This window comes from Schistocerca cancellata, chromosome 1 (genome assembly GCF_023864275.1).
Source record: "Schistocerca cancellata isolate TAMUIC-IGC-003103 chromosome 1, iqSchCanc2.1, whole genome shotgun sequence".
NCBI lineage: Eukaryota > Metazoa > Arthropoda > Insecta > Orthoptera > Acrididae > Schistocerca > Schistocerca cancellata.
This window is the reverse complement of record NC_064626.1, coordinates 901899208-901926149: the sequence shown is the minus strand read 5'-3', so window position 1 is coordinate 901926149 and position 26942 is coordinate 901899208. Positions and strand designations below refer to the sequence as shown.

Here is a 26942-nt window from a genome sequence, read left to right as displayed (position 1 = left end):
TCTTTGCCAAAGATATAAGGCTGTTGATCTCTGGCAATGTGGCTCTGACCTCTTCAGCAATTCGATGGATGCCATGAGCCAGACAGGTGAGGTGAATAATTTTAGGGTAAAACATTTCAGAGACACTCTGCGGCCTTCAGCATATATGTGTCACTATCCGTCGCAAAGGCCAAAACCTTGTTCTCCCCACATTTCTGATCTTCACATCTCCATAGCACACCTAGAAGAAATCAGAGGATTTTACAAATTTTACAATTTTTTTATTATTTAATTATTGGCTTGGAACATGATGTGAAAAACTAATTATTGGCTCAGGATATGATGTGAAAAACTGCACTCTTATATTATCTATAATTTATTTTAAACTATTCAGTATTGGCGAAACTTACACAATGCTTCCTGCACTGTGCGTACAATCGTGGCGTGTGTCGTTCGTTCCACTACTTTACACAGTGTGAGGTGTCCTCGTCTAGCCTTGGCAGCAGAGAGTTTTCCAACTATGATGTGCACCATATACTGACTGCAAGAATCAGTGGTCTTTCCTAATATTCTCCAATGTCTGTAATAGAGAAACTAAATTTAAAAAAAACACACATAAACATGTGGACACTACGTAAGAGACATACACATGAAAACAAACTATATCCGTTTTAGCACCTACCTATATTTTGACTATTTTCTTATGTATATACATTGACCGAAATAATAGTAATTTAATTCGCACAAAGAATTATATTCTTTAAAAATAAATTTACTTTCTTTTTTGCAGTGAACGTTTCAAGACAGTCTCCTTCTCAAGTCCTTTCTTCTTTTGTCGTTTCATTTATTGAAAAACTTCACTCACTTTAAATGTAGTTTTTTTTATGTTCAAGTAACAATGTTCATTTTACAAAAATAAATATTCAAAGATAATTTAAATTTATTTTTGAGTTTTTTAAATTAAACAACTATTATTTTGGTCCATGTATATACCAAATTACATCCATTGACTTTCACATACTTACTTTCATAAAAATTTCCGAAAAACCTTACCTTTTCATACAGTGGGTCCACATAGTTCTTTCTGAGCTTTGACTCATGAGGAATATCTTTTCCTGTGTATTTTTTTCAAGAAGGTCCTTAATCCTTCTTTCTCCAGCTTGTTCAAGGGGATGTTTGCTTATATTAAAGCCTTGCGGTCGCAGGTTCGAATCCTGCCTCGGGCATGGATGTGTGTGATGTCCTTAGGTTAGTTAGGTTTAAGTAGTTGTAAGTTCAAGGGAACTGATGACCTCCGATGTTAAGTCCCATAGTGCTCAGAGCCATTTTTGAACTCATTTTTGTCATCCATATGCTTCGAAAATGAGGATATCAGTGGTTGCTGTAGAGTTTTTAACTGTGTCTTGGTTACATTGTTCTGGTGCTGAAATGTCTTTTTATGCTGATCCAGTTGAATTTTTTTCTCAACCTTGACCTAAAGCATTGGAGAAATGAGTAAATATCAATAAATATGTGCAGTTGTACAAAAATGTAAGAGAACAGTGTATACACTTGAGATGGTCACTCAAAAAAGTGAATTAAGACTACAAATAAGTTCCTAAAAATTGGAACTTAGATCCCTTTGCAACATTTAACATTTTGTTAATTTTCAATAACACCGAAGATAATTCCTAAAAGTCCCCCCTCCCCCCCTCCCATTCCTACTTAGAAAACATGTATGCAAATTTACAAAATTTAACTTACCTCTTTTTCACATAGTTGGGAGAATATTATTTAACCTTGGGAGAATATTATTTAACTGTCCGTTGTGAAAGCACAGTCACTCCTGATCCATTTCCATAAATTATTGGTTTTTAGCCGGGGCATATTTGTAATTTGAAGAAGGTAGCAAAGAGTCATTGTGAACAGCACGGAAATACACGCAAAAATGATTCATATTCCGAAATGCCAACAACAGCTAGTAGGGCATTGTTGGCGCACTGCAGAGATCAGGTGAATGACCTGAATACGCATTAACTGCGGGCAACAAATACCAAAGCACATTTCTACTCTGATAGTCCATCTTGCAACAATGAATCATCACAAGTCTTTAGCATCCTTATCCGAGAAACTACCTAAGTGGAAAAACAAGATTATGTCCCTCCATAAGCTATCCACATTTACCTGAAAGGCTTTTATTCTGATAGCTCATCCCGTATTATCTCATTTTGGAAATCTATTGGCCTAATATCCTGGGAGGTTCTTGGGTTGTCAGGGAACAAAATAAACCTCAATATTACCTCTAAATGTCAAAAATATGCATCTTTATGTCCATTTCCTCTAAATATGACAATAATATGCTCCAAACCTGAATACTTGTGTATCATTCATTGAAGTCACTGCTGCTGAGAGTGGTAAGGTGAATGACAGTAGCCTAGTATGGAAATTTATTCATTGGGTTGCCTATCTGCAAGCATCAACTAATTTGATGTGACTGTGTGAGACAGATGATTTGTCTACATGTTCAGACACGTCCACTCCCTAGCCGCCTGCTCTACAACTATATCGCGTCACATATTATGAACCAAAACCCGGAGAGATGCTCTAACCTCTGATATGTCATTTTTCTGTATGTCTTGTAGTTTTACCAATCCAGACGACTTTTTAAACTGTCTGGAGTGGCCTGAAACAACTTAACATTCCTGGTGCTGCTGCTGAGAATGAATGATTATGTGGTATTCCACTTTATCAGTGGACTGCACTGTTTAATTTTGGCTTCTCTGCCAGCAAGCTACAGTATCGTGGCAAGAGGTTCTGCTGTGAACTAGGATTGTGGACACATACCTGCAAACAAACAAAAAAAATGTGTAAACCTTTTTTGTATTTAATCAAAACTTAATGACTACCATTGTAGTTTTTCACATTATATGAAGATTAAAAGACTACCACATATTCTGTCGATGCACATGACTTCTCATCTTATAACTTAAAGTTAAGATTCCCTAAAGCTGTTTTATACATTTTTTAGCCTTGCTTCCATCAGGTAGGTGCAAAGCTGTCAGACTGCCTGCGGGGATTTATTTGAAAGTACACACCAGAGCTATTGATGAGGCATTGTAATCTTCAGTTCTTGTCCACACAATACAAAGGACTGGCCCTTTTTTCCCCATCAGCTAAACTTTCAAACAACTCTTCTATCTGAAACTTCAGTTAAAGCCACCCTTATCCTCCACATCTGTCCATCTCGGAGGACGTGTATTATTAAGGCTCACAGGTCAATCAAGCATGGTACTGATGTCTGCAGGTGTGTACAATGTGAAAACAAATCCATAGTCTTAAGCAGAATGAACATAAAACTGTGCACAGTGCAGAGCACTTTGCCACGTGAGAGTAAGCTATAGCCCTCTTTTGCCAACATCATAACTTCTTAGCCATATTCTCTCTGGGAAACAGGAAATCAAATGCTTCCATCTTCTCTGTCACTCCACTTTTTTTCCCCAATATCTTCATTATCTGTGTCCTATCACAATCCTCTCCCATAACTTCTGTTACATTTATTGCTGCCATTGACCATAATTTAAACCAACCTGGCTGTAGTCTGACTTCATTGTTCTACTTTTTATGGACTAATATAAACTGTGCTTTCTCTTACTATAGCTACTACTGTGTTTCATTAGTTATGTTATAGTTAAATCTAGGTGTTGTAGCACATATTAAATGTAATTCTTTATATAACTTGTGTCAGTATGAATGTAATGTAAAAAATATAAAATTCCTAGTTAGATGTAACAGAAGGTGCCCTAATCTTGCCAGCATAAGGAAATATTTTTAAAAATTGTCAATAGCTTTTTTGTTGGTTTAGTTATCCAAGCATAATATCTACCTTGCTTTGCAAATTACAACTGACAAATATGGCCCACAAAGAGTTTGTATCGTTTGTGTGCTAAGCTATATGAAAATAGTGCATTAATGAAGCCTATTTGTTTATCACGTCTTAAATCTACATCACACTTTTTTTCATTCCCTGTATAACTGCAGTTACAGCATCCCTCTTCCGAACTTACATTCTGTATAATTTGAGCTTCCTTAATTTCGTTCATCATATTAGATGTTTCAAGAAAGTCTGAAACTGCCTCATTCATGAGTTAAATACCATATTTTACGGATCAAAAGAAGCTACAGACTGTAAGAAGTACATTAATTTTTAAGCAGTTTTTTAAATAACATTTTTGCCATTTTTATTGTAAGAGTGCAAAGCTAGACTAAAAACGTTCTTAGTTTATAAAACCAAACTGACCTTTAAAATCTGAAAGTAGTCATCTCTGAAAGTAGTCATCTCTGAAAGTAGTCATCTCTGAAAGTAGTCATCTCTGAAAGTAGTCATCTCTGAAAGTAGTCATCTCTGAAAGTAGTCATCTCTGAAAGTAGTCATCTCTGAAAGTAGTCATCTCTGAAAGTAGTCATCTCTGAAAGTAGTCATCTCTGAAAGTAGTCATCTCTGAAAGTAGTCATCTCTGAAAGTAGTCATCTCTGAAAGTAGTCATCTCTGAAAGTAGTCATCTCTGAAAGTAGTCATCTCTGAAAGTAGTCATCTCTGAAAGTAGTCATCTCTGAAAGTAGTCATCTCTGAAAGTAGTCATCTCTGAAAGTAGTCATCTGAAATAATTCTCCTCCTCCTCCCTCTTCACTGTCATCGCTGTCCTCTTCATATATAAGGTGCTCTCCACTGTCATCGAGAGCATTACTTATGCCACAATTCTTCAAAGATATAACAATAATTGCTTCTCTCAATCTAGCCAAAACTGTTTTAGCCACTAACATACTTGTTTGATTGTAGATTGTTTTAAAGCTCTCTTTGGTGTGAATTCATGTTGGGTTTCATTCACCATCCATTTCTTCCATTCCTCTCTCTTATATACTGTAAACAGTTTATTTATTGAGACATCAAAAAGTTGCAATTGTGAAGTAAGTCATCCTGGAATAAGGGCAATCTCTATATTTCTCTGCCTCAATTTCTCTTCCGCAGAATTTTTCACATGACTACTAAACTGATCTAGCACAAGAAGGGAACTCTTCTTTAATAAAGCACCTTTTCTTCTCTCTTGCACTCCGTTAATTCATACTTTCGTACCAGCCTCATCCATCTAGTCATTATTTACCTGAACAACACCACCTCGCAGGATTTCAAAAGATTTTGGCATTCTTTTGTGCTTGAAAATTATCATTGAATTGAGTTTATTACCTTCAGCATAACATGGAAGGACAACAGTGTAGTGCATGTTTTCGTGTACACTTGTTTTTATAGTTACAGTTTAAGCATCATTCATGACAACAGTTCTGTTACTCGACAAATCAAATGCCAGAGGAGTTTCGTCCATACTTGTTGTTTGGCTTAGTTCCACACTGGTTTTCTTGTGATGTTGAATAGCAAAGTAATAGAAAGATATTTTCTCTTCCTACTCTTCTGGCATTTACTGAGATGTTTTGGTTTTGGTTGGCATGCTAAGTCCATGATGCTTCATAAACCTGTAGCACCAACCAACTCCACCCTTAAAATTTGTTAAGTCCACTGTAGTGCTAGCTTACAAGCGTGTATTTGAATCTTTTTTGTATTAATTCCAATGCCATTTTGACAGTGTCCTTGAATCCAATTGAATACATCTTCTTCTAGTTTTGGCCATTTTGCATTCAGTCCTCTATTTGCACATTTAGTCATCTACATTTTTTCTGTTCCTCTTTATTAGCCTGGCTGCCCTGAATGGTTTTTTTCTGTTGTTAAAGGGCTGAAATGCTGCTCAGCTGCTCTGTTTACTTGTTCTTTTGCATATACTGTTCTTTTCCATTTATAGCCTGCATCATATGAATATCTTTTTTTTTTTCTATTATGAAACTATAGCTACTAACAAAAATATTATACTGTGACCGATAACACAAATCACTTTCAGTTCAAGTTTACTGGCACCGTTGAGTGCAATGCCACATCATAGGCTAGACAGTATTCCGGGCTTGTGATGGTAGGGTGGGAGGGAGACAGTGTTAGCAAGTTTGTGAATCCCTGCAACTCATGATCATTGCATTGGTGCAAAGCTGCTGCCAATTGAATCCAATGTTGCCAAATAGAGAGAGGTTTCATGTGGCACTGAATATATGGCCATTTTTAACCCTTGGGTCCCAGGTGTTGTCCCTCAGGCTGCTAGCATTTATTGTTACTCCACTGCTAATGCATAATGCTGAGGGTAGGAAATTACAGTGTTACGTAGTTGTTCTTTCTGAAGCTGCCATGGTTTCCTTTGTCAGCAGCCATTTGAATATGATGTGGACCTGTACTATTACTTCTTCTTTCATCCTAGCCATCTCTCAGACTGCACCTGGGATGATGCATTATTGATTCAGTAGCCAGAGCTACGTCTACTGTTCATGTTACAGGCACTGACTTTGAGGATACTGTTTTAAAATAATTTGAGAAGAGTTTAGGAAGTGATGTTGGATTGGACAGTGGCAGTGAAAATGAAAGTGAACATAAGGCTATGTGAATTTCGTGCATCCTTCACCATATTTTGGGTGTAGCAGAACTAAGAGTACAAGTTGTTGCAGAATGATTGAAAAAACACAAAACATGCTCTGTGTATGATCCAAAAAAGAAGGGAAATACATCTTATTTTGGCCATTGTTGCAAGAAACCAATCTGTACAAAATTTCCAGCGAGTGCAAAGAAAACCTCTGAGAATGAAACTAAACATCTAAAAAGTACTAATGTAATTTTCATTTTGTGAATGTTTGGTGGGAGTTATGTTTTTTAATTGCATGAATAATAAACAATACAAATATAGCAAAAAGTAAAATTTAGAGTGGGAGGTATTTGAGTTTTCATAGCATTGACATTATCATGTAAACTATGTTTAGTTTGTACAGTTTTCTGTTTAAATACGGTTTTTTTTTTTCAAAAAAATCAACTTTAAAATTTATTATAATAAATTTGTTGTGTGGTATTAATGCAACCTTTTACATAAAATCTGAACTGTTCCACTGAAACTGCTGAATGCAATTTTTATGGCTGTTTAAATACAGTGGTCACTCAGACCACACCTGGGTCAGTGGGTGATAAAAAGTGACCTGGGAAGCATAGGGTTAAGACTGACAGAAAATTTAAATCAAACACTAGACATTTTTATATGAATTTTCAGTATAAGTTGCACCTGAAATTTGGAGGCAATTTTCAGAAGAAAAAAGTGTCTTACAGTCCATAAAGTATGATAAAGAAAACTACCCAGTTACTTGTGTTTTGATGCTTAGCAAAATCTTTTCAAGTGCATTTGTGTACTTGTTTATATGAATATGTTTGGTGATGACATGTGTGATTTTCTGCCACTGTTGTGTCTTCTTGCAGTTAGAAGGTATTCTGCTCCCTCCATTATACATAATATCTCATACAAGCAAATCATCACTCTCACTGTTTGTTTATAAAACATGCTACTAAGATATTATGAGAATAGTGTCATAATGTCTTTGTAGCATGCTTTGTAAACAAACATTGTAAGTAATGATTTGTGGTTATGTGATAATCTGTATAATGAAAGAGTCACAACACCTTCTAATCGCCAAAAGCTGCAAGAGAGGCAGAAAATCATGCATACAACCATCACCAAACATATTCATCTTAATAAATATACAAATGCACTTGAAGAGCATAAATTCTCAAAACACGTTGTGCTAAGCATCAAAACATAAGTAACGGATGCAGTTTTCATTATTTAAATCATTGAGCTTCCTTACTTTTCAACTATTTGTTTTATATCTAAGTATTTGGGTCTCTTAACTTAATGTTTCTACCTTGTCCCCATTTTTTCCCCACTTAATTCTCAGTACATTTACTACAGTGTGTGTGTGTGTGTGTGTGTGTGTGTGTGTGTGTGTGTGTGTGTGTGTGTGTGTGTGTGGTAATGATACTGTATTTTATCATTGTCAGTATAATAGAATACAGTAATCAGATGAACTGTCACTTTGCTATGTTTTGTAACACACTATGTAATTGTGATTCTTAGCTAACCATCCAATTGTATCCAGTCACTATTTTCTTTTTAAATATGTCTTTGTGGAGATTTTTAAGAAAGAATATATGATACTGAAATTGTAAAATGCTGAATATATTCATTTTGTCTTTTTGTTGTATGATGTGAAATATTCTTTAAATAATTTAATACTGGAACAGGTTTGACTAAAGCTATTAATGTTTAAATAATTTAATACTGGAACAGGTTTGACTAAAGCTATTAATGTATGGCCCTGCCCTTTTTCATAGCTTGTGTTTCTATCTGATAGATACTGAAACTTCTAAATTGCTGTAATTCAAAAGAAGAATGCCTTTTGTGTGCTGCAAATTAAGTATTTAACTTGTGCACCCAGACACATTTCCTGTCTTGTGGTAACCTGGCTTGGCTTACGAAGAATGGAATTACTTGCTGGTCTGTAAGGGCTTTTCCATTTTATTATGAAAATTTCAATAAACTGTTTTAAATCTATTATAGCTTGTATGCGTACCTACTTGTATATATGCAAGCAAAAAAAGGTCTCACATTATTTCCGGACGCTCCTTGTAGCTACCTTGTAACTAAGGCAAAATATGTCTGGGTGCCCAAGTTAAATAAAAAAAACTTAATGTCCAACATGCAAAAGACAGTATTTCTTTTGAAGTACTGCAATTTGTAGACAGCTGCTGTGAAGATGCCTGCCACAAGAAATGTATTAACACTTCTGTTTCATATCAGGCTAAATAATTCTTTAATATTATATATTTTGAGTTTCTTTAAAAAATTACAGAATAATAAACAAAGCAACACTTCCTATTTCAAATCTTTGTAATTATTTATCTATTTTTCTCCAATGTATTTAAATGATTATTTTCTTAACTTACAATAGCATTAATAATACTTTAATTTCAGCCATTCCCAAGTTCTTGCTGCTCTAAAAGCCTGGTGTCACTGGATTGCTCAGTTGAGGTCTGAAGGAAGTATGAGGGCAGTATATGAACAAGTTATGGTAGATATCATACATTCTGTTTATCCATTGCTGACTAAAGCTGGAGAGCCAGAAAGACTGTGCCATTCAGCTGCACATTTGCTGTTGTCATTCACCAATGTTGTAAGGCCTTTACGGCTGTGGGAAGCAGATGCAATAAGAGAAATGTATCAGATTGTGCCAAGGATGAACTATCTCCAACCTGAGGCATGGTATTTTCTTATATATCATCATTTTTAGATGTAGACATTCATAGGCATGAAGTTAATTTTTTTTCTATGTGTATGTCATATTTGCTATTATTGATGAGGGTACAGTCTAGTACAGCAGCTAGAAAACCAGTGACTTTTATTTCTTTGAGGAGTGTTGTAGACAGGCAACAGTTTCTCACATACATAGTCGCCCACTTTTCAGTATGTTGGTAGTTGGTGTTCTATATTGCAAATGACTGACTCACTCCTTGGAGCCAATAAAACGAATACAAGGATGAATATACTATGCAGCCTGTTGTAACCTAGTGCATAAAAAGACAGTATTATTATAGCATAAGTGAGCTTTTCCTTAAATAAGACTGGTTCTGATCTTGAAATCTACAGAGGAAAAGGATTTTGTGTGTGTGAGAGTGGGGGGGGGGGGGGGGGGGGAAGTAATATATATATATATATATATAACATTTGTCATAAATGTTGTATGAAACTAAGGTGCAACATTTATTATATCTGTTACTTTGTGTTCCTATATATTTCCCCAGTTAAGGGTCATAGGAATCAACAAAAAAAATGCCTAAAGGCAACACTGTGCTGAGTAAACTGAGATGGAAATTTCCAAAATAATTTACATACTTAGCAAGCCAGAAAAAGAACATTTAGTTGATCGCCAACAGTCTGTGGGGTCAGATTTATTCAGTATAAAGATTGAATTGCCTGTTGTGTACTTGCAGCACACAGCACGAGAGTAGTAATAAATAAAGTGGTACAGAAAATATATTTGGATTGTGCTCCAAAAGACCTGATAATTTACAGATAAGAGACCACTTACAACCAGCCCAAGATGGACTGGAAGGTGAGTGTCACCCGTAACAATGATCACAGCTGTGGAGAAGATTTCAGGAGGGTTTGCAGCATTTATTGGCAGTGTAAGCAATGGACACTTTACAACTCTCCCAACTTTGTGGGAGCGGAGCTAATGTTCTCATCTGGGCTACTGTCATGTAAGGGGCACATTCACCACTGTGTGTGTTTCCTAGGGATACTGTTTTAGCTGTGGTGTGTAGGACTGACTTGCTCCTTTCTTGTGGTGCATATGGATTTCAATCCTGTCTCATGGAAGGCAAGTCCCTGTTACATACATGGTTAATGACTACTTCCAACATGACATCTAGTGTCTAAAATGTTTAGCTTGCCATTCTTCGAACTTAAATCCTATGGAACATGCTTGGAATACTCTAGGCTGAAGTATTGTAGCCTCTGCTAGCACCACCTCTAATACCACCACCCCAAAGACTCAACAGTAAATTATTCTAGACGGCCTCATCCTACTAAGGCATCACACCCATTATTGTTGTAATGTGTTTCATTGTTGCAGAGAAATTATTTAGTGTGTGCAAGTATTGCTGCCTCTCACATTTTATGCACTTTGAAGGTCTCTTCATCTTAAGGATATGAATATGTTTATTGATGTTTGAAGCTTATCAGTAAGGGATAAGCAAACATTATTAGAAGCAATCAGTTTGACTAAGCAGAATAGCATTTGTACCGGATGGTTATGATTAAAGTGCAGCTATTCACAGATGTCCAGTGTGGGCTGTAATTGTTGTATGGAGAGAAACTTGGTGAATATGCTAATGTGTTAATCCAAAACCAGTTTATCTGGAAAACAAATTAGTTCCAATTGTGGCCACCAGGTGCAGATCTGGTGCTATACACTGTTTGTATAATGGGGTGACATCCACAGTGTCATTTGACAAGCCATAACGTGAGTGACTAGTATGACTATAGAGAAGAGAGACCAAGCACTCTTAGTGAAACTGTTTTATGTGAATGGCAGCAATTACTCTGCAGTATGGAGACAGTATCACCAAATGAAGAGGAGAGGCCCCAGTGTCAATGGTTTAAAGAAGATAATTATGAAATTTGAAAACATAGGTGAGCTCAGTGCGGTACCTGATAGAAAAGTGCATCCTATTCCAGTGGAAGTTATTGATGGGGTATGCTGCTCATGCCCCAGGTCATGCTAGTGCTCATGCAGAGTCATGAGAATTGTTCATCTCATGCTCAACAGTGCGAGATGTTTTGCGGTCTATTTTTCACTGGTACTCATCCAGACTGTGCAGCAACTGAAACCTCATGATCGCCACCAATTTTATGAATTTGCTCTTTGATGTCTCGCATGGATGGAAGTTGTTTTCTTGTGGCTACAAAATATTCTGTGGAGTGATGAGGCACTTTTTGCGCTACAGAAGTTGAGAATCTGGGATACTGCATGTTGTGCAAAAAGAGCCTCTGCACTTGCTGTACGTGACTGTGTGGTGTGAATTCACAAGATTCACAAGCACCTTTATTCTTGAGCCATTCTTCTTTGAAGAGAATACACCCAATGTGTCTGTGAGGTGTACCATGACGTTTGCACATTATTGAGACCTCGTACAGCATGTGATTCTTACCTTCAAAAAGCCCAACTGCGTGGAAACCTCTGTTTTCATGCAATATGGGGCAACATAACATGTTGCTCTGCCACTGAAAGAGCCACTTAATGCAACCTTGCAACCTTCCACGAACATGTTATCTCCAGAGGTTTTCCAGATAAATGGCTAGAAAGATCACCCGATCTGATGATCTGAATCCATACAACTTTCGACTCTGGTGATATCTAAAAGAATGCATTACCAGGGACATGCTTGGTCTCTACTTCATCAGAAGGCCAGTACACAGAAACACACTGCTCAGATTCTACTGGAAGTGCTGTGAGCAAATGTTGATCTGATCATTTTACAGATGCAGCATCTTGTTGACATTTCCAGTGCTCACATTGAATAAATGGTGTAAGCGGTGGTTACGAATGAAATCAACGTAATGCCTTTCACACTTTTTTGACCTTTTTTGCCCATGTCCCAGTCCTAATCCACTTGGTGTATTGTATATGAGGCTTCAGAAATGCTAATGGAAAGATGATGATTATATTCGTATTTCATTAAAGCAGACATGAACCCTTTACTTCTTCCTTTCCTCTCCTCTGCCACAATGATTTCAAACAGTGTCATTTTGACATAGCATACATGAACTTATTGTTGTCTTTAGTCCAAAGACTAGTTTGATGCAGCTTCTTGTGAACTCTTTCCTGTTCACGTTTCTTCACCTCTGAATAACTACTGCAATCTACATCCTTTGAACCTGCTTTCTAGATTCATCTTTTGATATCCCTCTACAATTTTTACCCCCACACTCCCCTCAAATACTAATTGATGTCCTATAAACTGCTCCCTCCTTTTAGTCAAGTTGTGCCACAAATTTCTGTTCTCAATTCCGTTCAGTACCTCGTCATTGGGTATATTATCTTTCTATCTAATCTTCAGCATTCTTCCGCAGCACAGCATTTCAAAAGCTTCTATTCTCTTCTCCTCTGAACTGTTTATCATCCATGTCTTACGTCCATACAATACATCTTCAGAAAAGCGTTCCTAACACTTAAATCTGTATTTGATGTTAACAGATTTCTCTTCTTGAGACACACTTTTCTTCTCATTGCCAGTCTACATTTTCATATCCTCTCTGCTTCGGGCAACATCAGTTATTTTATTTCGTAATAGCCAAACTCCTCTACTGTTTTTAGTGTCTCATTTCCTAAGCATCATCTGATTTAAGTCGACTACATTCCATTATGATTGTATGCTTTTGTTAATGTTTTTCTTATATCCTCCTTCCAAGATGCTGTCCAGTACATTCAGCTGCTTCTCCAAATTTTTCCTTGGTTTCCTTTAGTGTGTGCTCAATGTACAGATTGAATAACATTGACGATAGGCTACAACTCTGCCTCATTCCCTTCTCAACCGCTGCTTCCCATCAATGCCTGTTGACTCTTGTAATTGCCATATTGTTTCTGTACATGTTGTATATAACGTTCGACTCCTTGCATTTTACCCCTGTACGTTCAGAATTTCAAAGAGTGTATTGTAGGTGACATTGTCAAAAACTTTCTCCAAATCTATGAAAGCTATAAACATAGGTTTGTCTTTTCTGAGCCTGTCTTCTAAGATAAGTTGTGGGGTCAATACTGCCTTATGTGTAACTAAAAACTGTTCTTTCCTGATGTTGGGCTCTAGGAGTTTTGCCATTCTTCTGTAAATGATTGGCGTTAGCAATTTACTACTATGACTTATTAAACTCATAGTTCAGTAATACATCTATCAGCATGTGCTTCCTTTGGAATTAAAACTATTATAGTCTCCTTGAAGTCTGAGGTTATTTTGCCTCTCTCATACATTTTGCATACCAGATTGAATAATTTCGTTATGACTGGCTCACTCAATTTCATCAGTAGTTCTGAGGGAATGTTGTCTACTCTGGGGACCTTAGTTCTACTTAAGTCTTTCAGTGCTCTGCCAAATTCTTCTTGCAGTGTCATTTCTCCCATCCCATCGTATCTTCATCTAGGATACCTTGTCTTTTTATAATATTGCCTTCAAGTACATTTCCCTTTTTTACCCTTCTATATACTCCTTCCACCATTCAGCTCTACACCTTATTAGCAAGTACTGGTTCCCCAATCCAAGCTCTTGATATGAATAAAATAAAACAAAGTGGCAGCACAAAAACAAATTATCAGTATACCATGTGGAAACAGTATGTGGTATAAAGACACACATCCATCAGTATTTCTACAAAAGTAAGATAAATTGACTGTATAAATGCTGAAATTAATTAGGCTAGAGGTGTATTACCAGTGTATATTCGCACTGCAACCTTCCTATGAGTGATATTTTAAGATGTCACAAGTTCATTTACATTAATTAAAAACTTTGATGTAGTAGCCTAATGTAACGACTTCTAGTGTTTCCTTGTCATATAGTGATAACATGAAAATAGTGATCAAAAACATTTTATGGTGCAGTACCAAACAAATGTTATCACAAATATGCTGATGTATCATTCTTACACAGCAGATATAATAGTGATACCAACAACATCTGAAAACCAAATATTCTCATGGAGTGTAAAATAAATCCAGGCAACCATTTACAAATTGATAACTAGTCCTACATACACAGCAGATATAATAGTGATACCGACAACATCTGAAAACCAAATATTCTCATGGAGTGCAAAATAAATCCAGGCAACCATTTACAAATTGATAACTAGTCCTACATATAATGCAGTAATTCTCATTATTGTAAATATTCTGAGAGCTGATAACAAAAGAATTAACTGTCAGTGCTACTTAATAGACAGTGTTCTGCAGGGGACAGACCATAACTGTATACATAATTAAAGTTTACAGATTCAATATATGTTTGTTATACAAAGCAGAAATGACAGTGTGATGTACAGAAGGGAAAAAGGGAGACAGAATATGAGAAACTATTGAAATAAACTGTTATCATAATATGCTTCTCCTGTAGACATATCGACCACCCTCGGCTGCACAGTTGGGACACCTGCTGTTGCACTGGACCACCACACTAATAAGGGCCGTACTATTATTCTTTGCTCTCATGGTGATGGCTCCTTCTTTATTGTTTAGTTCCAATACTGTTTTAAACATTCTCCACTAGCAGCCTGTGCTGCCTGACTTCACTGTTAATCGAGTGTGCATGTTTATTTACAATTGTACATGTTGTAGTGTTACCTTTTTTTTTTATTATTATCTTCTCATTAACTATTGAAACATCACTTTGAAATGTAATTTTAATTTTCACCAAAAGCACATTCAACGTCGCCGAAAAAAAACACGTCTTTCGTGTCAAGACAAGAGAGAGAGAGTCCTCCTTTAGTTCTTAAAAACAAAAAACTACGCAAAAGTAAAAAAAAAAAGAACAAAATTATTTATAAAATCGGTCGCTGGCGCAGCGCTCTTCTGCGTGCGCGATCGTAAATTATAACTTTGCAGCAGTCAAAGTACCATTACAATGCCTCCTCTACTGACACGCTCCGCAAGCGAGCGTGGCAGTATAGAAAATTTACATAGATACATACATATATGAGAAAATAAGAAATTTACATATTACAAAAAATATTTCTGAGCACAATGCGCTTTGCATATCAGTCTTTGTATACAGTCTTTTTGGTGTGTATCTTCTTTAGGAGTCGTAACATTAATGGCTTTGAATTGCAGCGTATTATCGTTGCTTAGCACAGCGTTTGAAATTTGAATTCAGTCCACATGATTCATGTTTACAATGGAATTAACTCGAACAGTAAATGTTTCTATTATATTGCTCCAATGTCTTTAAACGTAGTATCGGATTCTGAGTGTGTGTGTACTGCCTGGATCTCTTACGTGTGACTTGAAGAAAATCCAAAGTTTGTTCAATCTGTCAACACGAAATTGTGATCTCCAGCAGTCGAATTTTGGTGGCGTCTACCGGGGTATAAATGGTCAATGAGGGCACAGGAAACACCTCACTGCCTACGACAGGTGATGAGCTTGTCTTTTACACCAACCTGAAGACCTGCCGGCTTCCACAACACCATACACTTCAAAGCATATTGACACTACGTAAATATTTCTTGACCAGTGTTCCATCACGTTGGTTTCTTCTTTGCATTCTCAGTTCCATTTATATGAATCATGTGCTACATGCACAAGTCCTTTGCAGTTCATTAACATCTCCTTAAAATACATTTCTCGATACAATAAGTACATGAACATACAAATATTTACAATTAATCATTACATGAGATACATTGTTGTCATATAGTACATATACAGAATTAAATGAAAAATATAGTCTTTTTTTTTTTACGTTACATTCAAGATCATTATGCTGACATGTGAATTACATTACATTTAGATTGAAATATACATTTTATTTTGTTAGCTCATTTTTTTTTCCGTTACACTTGCAACATTTGAAGATAATTGTGGCAACTCGCTAGAATATTCAACTTAAAATTCATCTTGCCTCCTGGAATAAAATTTACACATATTTCAAGCTTCAAGACAGCCCTCTGTAGGAGGATAGGTTCATGGGATGGTTGCTGACTACTTCACAAATACCAGTAAAGTGATCCCCTACAATGGACCACACAAAATAAAATATGATAAAGAAAATTACATGTTAACTTAATATAACGTAACAGTTCCTATACCTAATACCGCTTCCAAGTGTGGTGTCCCCATCATTGCCGTTTCTGAGAGTGGCACCCCTCCATCACCGCTTCTAAGAGTGGTGCCCCTCTAAATATCTTAGGATCCTACAAGTATGTACATCAGTGTGGTAAGTGTACACACACACACATATATATATATATATATATATATATATATATATATATATATATATATGTGTGTGTGTGTGTGTGTGTGTGTACACTTACCACACTGATGTACATACTTGTAGGATCCTAAGATATTTAGAGGGGCACCACTCTTAGAAGCGGTGATGGAGGGGTGCCACTCTCAGAAACGGCAATGATGGGGACACCACACTATATATATATATATATATATATATATATATATATATATATATATAGTTCAAGTCAATCATGTTCCTATAAAGTTTGTGTAGTTCATCTCCTTCCTTTCATGAGTGTCAAGCAATATAACTAAATGTCTTACTTAATAAATAAATAAATCTTCTTAGATAATTGCTGCTGCGTTCCATGCTGTATATCCATTCTGTAGTTACCTTGTGGTACCTGTAAAATTCTATTCATAAATAAATATTTGTGTATGTCTCTCCATACTATCAGATAATCACGAATTATATAATGTCCAATATTTCATCAACATGTATAAATTTTTCTAAGGAAGGGATGAGAGTATGAGCCGCAACAGAGGACTGACGTTTTGTTTTCTCCTTATTCTCTTTTCTGTTTAATGGTGCATCAGTTCAGTTCAGTAGATGAGCTTTAATTATGTCATTAGATGACTCCTAAATATGTTCTCTTAAATAATTCTTCCAATCTGAAGTGTCAAGCCTACATAACTCCAAAAATTTTATTACAAGTTCCCATTAGATTAGTGTTAAAGTGTTATAGATTTAAATCTTCTGGTATATTTCCAACAGTGGCTGCTGTAAATAATTCTTTCCACATAAATCTATACTTTCACCTTTAGTTATAAGAATATATAAGACACCACATAAGTTATTATCTCAGGCATACCAATCTTTCAATAAATAATATTCTTTCCATTACTTTCATTCTGTATTCCATGAGTACATGTGATATAGCGTTCAAATCTAGTTTCTCTCCTCTCAACATATTCTCAATTACTCATAACATTCTCACCTATCCATTATTCATTCTTCACAAAATAACATATACTTATTCCTCAGCATTATATATATATATTTTCCTCTTATTCATCACCACTTACTTTTTACTTCAACAACAACAATAATAATAATACCCTTTTCTCATCTTATATTCCATTTACCTCTCTCCATATTACTATTTATCCTCTTATTAAACTAAAATTACATTCACTCATCTCATTCAGTCTCTCACATCACTCATATCAACATTACTATTATCACATGCCTCCTAAAGAAAATAATTCTGTTCAGTTCTCTGCCTCCTCTAATGTGTATATGCCTCAATAGCAACTCCTCTTGTAACCAAATATCTTATTAGCTATTGGATGGTTCACATTGCTTTCTAGACTTACCTGCATTCATTAGATTGTAAGTATCTGTATAACTTAAATGTAGGCTCATCATAACTGTATATCATATTAACTATCTTCTCCTCAGTAGCTAACATTTTACTGTATGTATTTTTTCAAATGTCTGTGTGGATGTAGACCTCTAGGTTTATGTGTTAATGGATATTCTAATGAATAACAGCCAGGGTGTGGAATATTTGCAATTCGGTATGGTCCAGAGTATAAGATCTGCCATTTCCTGTTTAAATGTTTCAGTTTTGTGGGTTTAGGATGTGTTCTTAGTAAAACTAACTCATCAACTTGAAATGTTTGTGCTTTCCTGACACCTCTGTCATATTTCTGCTTTCTTTCCTTAGCTTTGTCACATAATGTTGTGTAAGCTTGTCTTACCTTTTCTTCTAAACTAACATGATTTGTTGTTGCTGTAAATTTAGGTAGAGGGTCTGTCCATTCATTTCTTTCTGTTTTATCCTTAATTAATTCAGTTGGTGTGTATCCAGTAGAAATGTGAGTTAAATTGTTCACTATTTGTTCAAATGGTGCTAGGTATTCTACCCATTTTGTGTGCTTCTCTGGTGTGTGTGTTCTCATAAACTGTCCAAATTCTCGAAATGTTCTTTCTACTGGGTTACCTGCTGCGTGAAATCTTGAAATTAAAATATGTTTAACATTCTGTTCTTCAATAAATGTCTTCCATTTTAAACTGGTAAAATATGCTGCATTATCCGTGATCATAACTTCAGGTTTTCCTATTCTTACAAAATAATCTGTTAATAGACGTCTGGTAATAGCAGTGGTAGAAACTGAACGTAAAGCATATAATTTTAAATACTTTGTGAAAACATCTAACACAGCAAGGATGTATTTCATTCCTCCACGTGCTTGTGGATAGGGTCCTGCAATATCTAAAGAAATTAGCTGTAATGGCCTCTTAGGTATGATTGGGTGCAATTCATTCATGCTTGTGCGATTAGAATATTTGGCTTTCTGACATATGATGCATTTCCTAATATTACTCAATACTCTTCGCCTTAAATTTGGAAAGTAGCAATATTGTATAATCTTATCTGTACATTTGGTTACACCATAGTGTCCCCAAGTTCTGTGTGTAAATAAAATAAAATCATCAACATGAGCTTCAGGTAAGCAAACACACCAATGCTGTGATTCAGGGTTTCGTCGGTGAAATAATACTTCTTTGTGTAACGTGTAATATTTTTCAAGATGTGGGTCTGTTCCTGCACGTAATTTATTCTTTATCTGGATCCACCTGGGATCATTGTCCTGCAATATGGCTAATTTCCTGCACATGTTTTTGTAGTAAGGTGCAAATGTACCGTCACACATGAGTAAAATTTTAAAATCTGATGTTTGTTCTGTCACATCTGAAAATTCTTGTAGGCCTTGTGGCAAACGAGATAGAGCATCGGCTATAATGTTGGATTCTCCTTTTATATATATAATATCAAAATCATATTCTTGTAGTGATGCACACCAGCGTGCAAGACGTGGATGTAATAACTTGCATGATAGCAGGAAAGAAAGAGCTTGATGATCAGTATAAAGCTTAGTACGTTTTCCCCATAGAAAGTAGCGAAACTTGCGAAACGCCCATACTATGGCAAGTGTTTCGCGCTCGCTCACTGAATATGACTTTTCGCATTCAGTGAGAGTGCGGCTAGCAAAACTTATAGGTTTGATGACTGTTTGTTCATCTTCTACATGAATTTGGAATAAAAATGCTCCGAGCCCATAGGAACTTGCATCTGTTACTAGGCAAAAGTCTGACGTCATGTCAGGATGACATAACAACGGTGCATTAACTAAAGCATCCTTAATCGCTTCAAAATCTGTCTGACAGAACTCTGTCCATTTCCAAATATTATTTCTTTTGAGTAAAGATAGAAGATGTGGACTGTTAAGAAGGTGGTAGGGTACAAATTTCCTGAAGAATGAAGATAGACCAAGAAAGGCTTTGAGTTGTTTACGATTCTGTGGGGATGGAAAATTCTTTATTGCATCAATTTTTCTTGAGTCTGGATAAATGCCTTCAGTTGATATGATGTGACCAAGGAATTTGATTTCTCTCCTCCCTAATTTCGTCTTTGATAAATTGATAGTGACACCTGCATCAGAAAATTTAGTCAGAAGTTGCTTCAAAAGATTTACATGTTCTTCCCAAGTAGTGGTGGCAATGACAATGTCGTCAACATAAACTGTGATTTGCGATAACAATTGTGGTCCAAGAACAGCATCTAAGGCTTCAATAAATACTCCAGCACTCACTCGTAGACCAAAGGGTAGAACACAAAATTGATAACTACGTCCCTCACATAGAAATGCAGTCTATTTACGACTGTTTTTATGGAGGTTCACCTGCCAAAATGATGAGCGGAGGTCGATATTGGTTAAATACTGTACATTATGAAATTTTAAAAGTTGTTCTTCCAAATTAATAGGTCGTGTGTTGATTGGGATTATAACTTTGTTAATTTCTCGTGCATCCAGCACTAATCTTACACTACCATCCTCTTTATTAACTGCTAGGATCGGACTGCAATATGGTGAATGTGACCTTTCAATGATACCCCAAGCTTGCATTTTTTCAATCTCTTTCAAAACTGCGGGTTTCTTTGACCAAGGAATATTATAATATGTTCTACAGTATGTTTTGTGTGGTTTAACATCCATCTCATAAGTATAGCCTCTAATAATTCCAGGTTTCTCCACAAATACCTCAGCAAACTGCTGCAAAACTTCAAGTAATTCAAGTTGTTGTTCCTTCGTCAGATATTCAGATTCTGTGCATTTCTCATATAAATCATTAGGTTTAATTCCCTGAGATACAGCTTCATTAAAAGTTAAATCACATATGTTTATTGCTGGTGGATACACAAAATGTAACTGTTCAAATTTACCTTGTTTACTGTTTAGGTTTTTACCCTGTGTTAACTCTATTGTCAGTTGTTGTTGGTTTACGATTAAATGACATTTCCCTTTTCCTAAATCTATGATTGCTTGATATTCATTCAAAAAGTCAATTCCTAATATGCAATGCATAACTAATTTGTCTACTACCAGAAAACTGTAATTGAGTGGTATATTTGAAAATGTGAAGTTAATTAGCACTTGAAATTTCACATTCTTTGATTTGTTACCGGTGGCACTTATAATGTGACAATTCTGTACTGGCAATGTTTGTTTGTTCATTATTTGTTTGAGTTCATTATATAAGGACATTGAAATGACACTTGCTGCTGCTCCTGTATCTAACATTACTTCCACTTCATAACTACCAATCATAACTCGTGTTATAGCCTGAATAATCTTCTTTGTTTTACTAGTACTATTAAAATCTACATCCTGATATAATTCCTTTTCTATTTTCTTTCTGTCATCATATCGGAGAAAACAAATCGTCGGTTCCGTTGCGCTCTGCTCCCTACTGACCGTAACTCGAGCGCTTAGCTCGGTCGTCGTTCGTTTTCCGGCAAATTCGGTTGTTGCTGCGGGTTGGGTTCATTGCCCAACTCAATAATATTTACATTTCTGTCGCGCGTCACCCAAGTATCAGCTGTTTGGTTGTTGACATTACCCCGCGTCGCATTGGGAGTTCCGTTAGGTACAAATTGAGGGTTGCTGTATTGCATGTGTCGTGGCGGTTGTCCATTGTGATTTCCCCATACATTATTTCGCCCATGACTGTAACTGGTGTTGTCATTACTGTTATTCCTGCAATACATGTTTGGATGTTGTTGGATGTTGTTTCTCTGAAAATATCCTGGATGGTACCTGTTATCCTCTCTTTGATCTCTATAATTTCGGTTCCTTCTTCTGTTGTTGTTATTTTGAATATAACTGTTATTGTTCTGATTGTAATTATTGTTCGGATAACCATTATAGTAATAATTACTGTTTCCTTGCCAATACTGCGAGTTGTTTCTCCTAATATTGAATGGATTTGTCCCAGTGTAGTGTGAATTGTTTCTTTGAGTGTTTTGTTGTGGTGTCGGAGGCGGATTCCAATAGCCTCTGTCATTTCTGTTGTGCGTACGCGAATTGCTTGGATGGATCGGATACAATTGATTGAAATTCCTGATCTCATCTCTGTAAACAACATCTATCTCATCAACATAACTGAAAAAATTCTTTATGTTGTCCTCGGACACTCCTATTAATTTATCACGGTAAGGAAATGGTAAGTGGCTTTTAAGTGTTCTAATTACATCTGGTAAATCTGCTGGTTTTGTCCAATATAATGTTTTGTCTAGATAGCGTTCAAAGTATTGACGTAAAGTCTCTTTCTTCGGGTTGTAAATTTCTGGATTGTATACTTCTCGTTTTAAACTTTGCTGTTCTGTGATCGACCAGAATTTCTCAAGAAATGCTTGTTCAAACTGTTCAAATGTTAAACATCGCCTTTTAATTGCTGCTCCCCACTTAGCTGCTCTTCCACGTAACAAATTTGTAACATATCGAATTTTGTCGGCTTCTAACCAATGTCTCGGGAAAATACCATCAAAAGAGCGGATAAAAACAATCGAATGCACTTTGTCTTTCTCATCACATGAAAATGTCTGAAAGTATCCATGTCGTACTAATGTTTCATCAGCTACTCCCGATGGTATTATGGGTCCTGCATTTTGTGTCAAACTGTGCATAGTATGTGGTGATGTCTGATAGTAATTTTGATCTTGTGGTAGCATTGAAAATGGTTCATTGAGATTTGTATCACTCATTGGTAATTCTATTTTCGGCTGTGTGCTGGGTCTAGCATTATTATGAGTCTCATTTATGTTTTGGTTGTCTGTTATGGGTTTTGGTATCACTGACGAACTTGGTATTACATTCTCTTTAAGTTTACGTACCTCTTTCTGAATATTATCTGTTTCTCCCTTTACTTGTTCCTTTGTCTTATCTAAAATGATCTGTGTCATTGTCTCAAACTTCTCATCTAAATAATCATCACATAATTTGCATTCATGTACAAGTTTTTCTGCTAGAGTTGTGTCATTCTTTAAAGATGCTACATCTGCTCTGTCTTCAAGCTTTTCTAACTTTTCCTGTAAGGATTTCTGCTCCAATGTTACATCATTTAATCGGTCTGAAAGGTCTGTAATCGTCAGGTCTAAGTGTTCTTGGTTTGTTTTTACGGAATTGTGTGACTGTCGTAATTCGTCAATTTGGGTACTGGTTTTCTGTTGTTCAAAAACTACTGTTAACAATTTCTCATTACATCGTTGTAAGTCAGTTTTTGTCTCGTCACTGAATTCCACAAATACCTTTTCTTGTCTCGTAACCTTGTCTGATAAGTCAGTAAATTTCCTTCCAAGACTACTGGTGGTTTCTGTCAAGTCGGCAATTTGTCTCGATTGTTTTTCAAAATTTTGTTTTATGTCCCGTGTCAGTTCATCGAATTTAGTGTCAAATTTTCCAATGTCACGTTTTAAATTGTCGTCTAAAGCGTCAAATCTTTTGTCTAAAGTGTCAAATTTTCTGTTTTGGTCACCAAGTAACTTCAGAATCTGGTTGAGCATGTCAGAGTCCTGTGTTTTAGTTTCGTCATTTTTTCGTGTCTGATTGATGTCTGGTTCTGACGTTGACGTTGTCAATGTCACGTTTTGTCGCGTAGTACTCACTCTCCATTCGCCTCTATATCTGTTTAAATATAGGGGTTGTTGTCTTAATCGATCCGGTAAAATTATGTCTTGAACATCCTCCCTATTAAGTTCAATATTCATTTGACTGTCGGACATGTTTTGCAATGAGTCACTTTCACTAAGCTCGTCCGCGGAAACAATTTCTACGCGTTTAGCGTCCATCTTGCGATTTTCATAATTAATTGCAAATAAAATTTTCCAATGGTAAAAAAAAATTTTTTAAATACGATATGTTGAAATCTGAAATTTCTCTTATGGAAATGGATATTTCTATATGATTTCTAATTAGAAATTGAATTATAAAATTGGCACTGAAATTTCCCTCTCACAAATAAATGACTGTGAATATGTTCTTCACTTATCATTTGCAACAATAGTAGTAAATCAATTTTAACTACAAATTGAAAAAATTATTTCGAAATAAATGGATCGGAATAAAGAAAGTACAGATGGCTGCTTGAAACTGGAAAAAATGTAAATTGCTGTACTCACCATTTTTTTTTTTTTTTTCAGTCTTATGTGGCAAATGTAGCGTCAAATACATAGTTTTCAATCCCAAATTTTTCTTTCGCGTTTGTGCAAATTATTTTATGGAACGTTATCCTTTTCCCTTTTTTTTTTTTTACCAAATTAATTTCCTCAACATGAAAATGAAAATTAACACAAATTAATAACAGGGAAAACAATATTGTTGTAAATTTCATGCACGTAACATTACAATTGAAATGAATGAGACTTAGTCCAAATTCATTTTCTGATGGCCAAAATTTATAATAACTGCACTTGTATCAAATCCAAACTGCACTTGTATCAAATCCAAACTGCACTTGTATCAAATCCAAACTGCACTTGTATCAAATCCGAAGATTGCACGTCCTGTCACCAGGACGCCAATTGTAGTGTTACCTTTTTTTTTTTTATTATCTTCTCATTAACTATTGAAACATCACTTTGAAATGTAATTTTAATGTCAAGACAAGAGAGAGAGAGTCCTCCTTTAGTTCTTAAAAACAAAAAACTACGCAAAAGTAAAAAAAAAGAACAAAATTATTTATAAAATCGGTCGCTGGCGCAGCGCTCTTCTGCGTGCGCGATCGTAAATTATAACTTTGCAGAAGTCAAAGTACCATTACAATGTTTATTTACTATTGTTCTTGTCAATTTGTGAGTGAGCATATTTGTTTTCGAGTACACCCACTTTTGCCAACTACTTTAAAATTTTTCTAACCTTTCTTCCAACTTGTCTCATAGTTCTCTATATAGTACTTACTATTTATTTCTGTTATAATATTTCAATCATCAGTTTTCGTCTTCTAACTTGCAACCTTTTTAACTATTTTGTCAGTCACTAATTTTGTCTCCCAATCATCCAGCCATAAATCTCTGCTTATTCTACCTCTACCAGATCTGAAAACTCTCCTTTACATAGCAAAATTCCAGTCACACATCCTCTTTCTGAAATCTTGTCTGGCACATGGTACCCATCTAATGGGATTACCTTAAAATTGGCATCTCAAACAGTGACCCATATTACTACAAGAACCTTCATCTTTACCAGCTCCATCAGCCCCTCACCCTCACCAGTGTGGTCCTTCGTAAGCATACACTCCAAGCTCAAACCATACTTGACAGCCTCTACTCCTTTCACTCCTTTCTACTCTCCAATTACAACTACTTGAATACTATCACTGCAATAGAAACTCTTGCTCCTCAACAGTTGGAACAGCATACCCAGTGCCCAGCACCATCTAGGAAAGTTGTCCCAGCTACTCCTTTCCTATGCCCCATGGGATTATCTGTAACCAAGGAGGAGCATACCACTCTGCTCCAACCCCTCCCCTCTCTCTGCTGTCAACCCATCATAGTTCCCCGACAGTGCCTTGATGACTTATTCCTCTTCCACATCCCCAAAAACTTCCTCTAAACTTCATGCTCCTGAAAACCCATCCCATAATACTTCTGTCAATCTTTCTGCCAAAACTCTGACCCCTGCAGAAGTCTGAGACTTTCTAAAGGCCTCGCCTTTAGCCCAAAAACCTAAGTTCAACCATTACAGACTTGTGAAGGACCTTCTTCCCTTTACTTGTTCTCTACAGTGGAAACATTTCTTCGCCACACACCGTAATGGTAACAGCCAACCGAAACCCTACATAGAATCTTGTTTAAAACAGTTCCAGTCTCCCTTCAACTGTAATCCTTCTCCCCTTCCTTCCAGTAATCACCTGCTTCTTCTTAGCTCAACAAGTGACCTTTCAAGATGTCACTCTCCACCTCGCAGATGGCACCATAAATACATCTGTTCATATAGCGAACACTAACCGCCATCATCATCTCCACTTTGACTGCTGTCACGTGATGTCAGGAAGTCGCTTCCTTACAGCCTCCGCCCATGGATACCCATCTGCAGTGGAAATACACAGAAAGCGTTGAGAGAGCCTTTATTGACAGACAGTATCTTATCCAGATCATTGATAAACAGATGTCCCATGCAAAGGTGGGTGGGGGGGGGGGGGGGGGGGGGGCGACTGGGCGACTGTGTTCTTCCAGGGAAAGTGACTTCCTCCACCAGGATTGCTGCTCGCTTTCCAGTTTACAGATTATACATAGCATTTCCTGTCCAATTCTGTTACGTTAATAGACACTGTAACTTCACTGACGACTTGTTTAGTGAAGCTATTTTTATTCAGTGAGTGCTTAGTTGCTACTATTAAATGAGATTTTTTATGTCAAATACTTTGCTATAAACAATGGGTGAAAAGTACTTACTGTATTTTACGGACTATAAGATGCTATGGACAATAAGCCACATCTTCATTTTTAAGCAATTTTACATACACAGACACAAGCAGACATTTGTAAAGGCAAAGAGTTTCGGCAGAGATGTCAGTCGAGGCAGAAGTGCAGAGGAAAAGATGTTGTTGAAAGACAGGTGAGGTATGAGCAGCGGCAACTTGAAATTAGCGGAGGTTGAGGCCTGGTGGATAACGAGAAGAGAGGATATACTGAAGGGCAAGTTCCCATCCCCGTAGTTCTGACAGGTTGGTGTTAGTGGGAAGTATCCAGATAACCCGGACGGTGTAACACTGTGCCAAGATGTGCTGGCCGTGCACCAAGGCATGTTTAGCCACAGGGTGATCCTCATTACCAACAAACACTGTCTGCCTGTGTCCATTCATGCGAATGGACAGTTTGTTGCTGGTCATTCCCACATAGAAAGCTTCACAGTGTAGGCAGGTCAGTTGGTAAATCACGTGGGTGCTTTCACACGTGACTCTGCCTTTGATCGTGTACACCTTCCGGGTTACAGGACTGGAGTAGGTGGTGGTGGGAGGGTGCATGGGACAGGTTTTACACCGGGGGCGGTTACAACGGTAGGAGCCAGAGGGTAGGGAAGGTGGTTTGGGGATTTCATAGGGATGAACTAACAGGTTACGAAGGTTAGGTGGACGGTGGAAAGACACTCTTGGTGGAGTGGGGAGG

The 26942-nt window shown here is 36.6% G+C and overlaps 1 protein-coding gene across 2 annotated transcripts in view; it reads left to right on the top strand.

Moving 5' to 3' along the window:
• Positions 1-26942, top strand: part of LOC126190902 (exportin-6-B) — a 348598-nt gene that overhangs the window by 256369 nt on the left and 65287 nt on the right. For both annotated transcript variants that reach the window (XM_049931537.1, XM_049931530.1), the window contains exon 13: positions 8898-9180. In XM_049931537.1, the coding sequence (XP_049787494.1) occupies positions 8898-9180 (283 nt within the window). The remainder of the gene's footprint in view (positions 1-8897; positions 9181-26942) is intronic.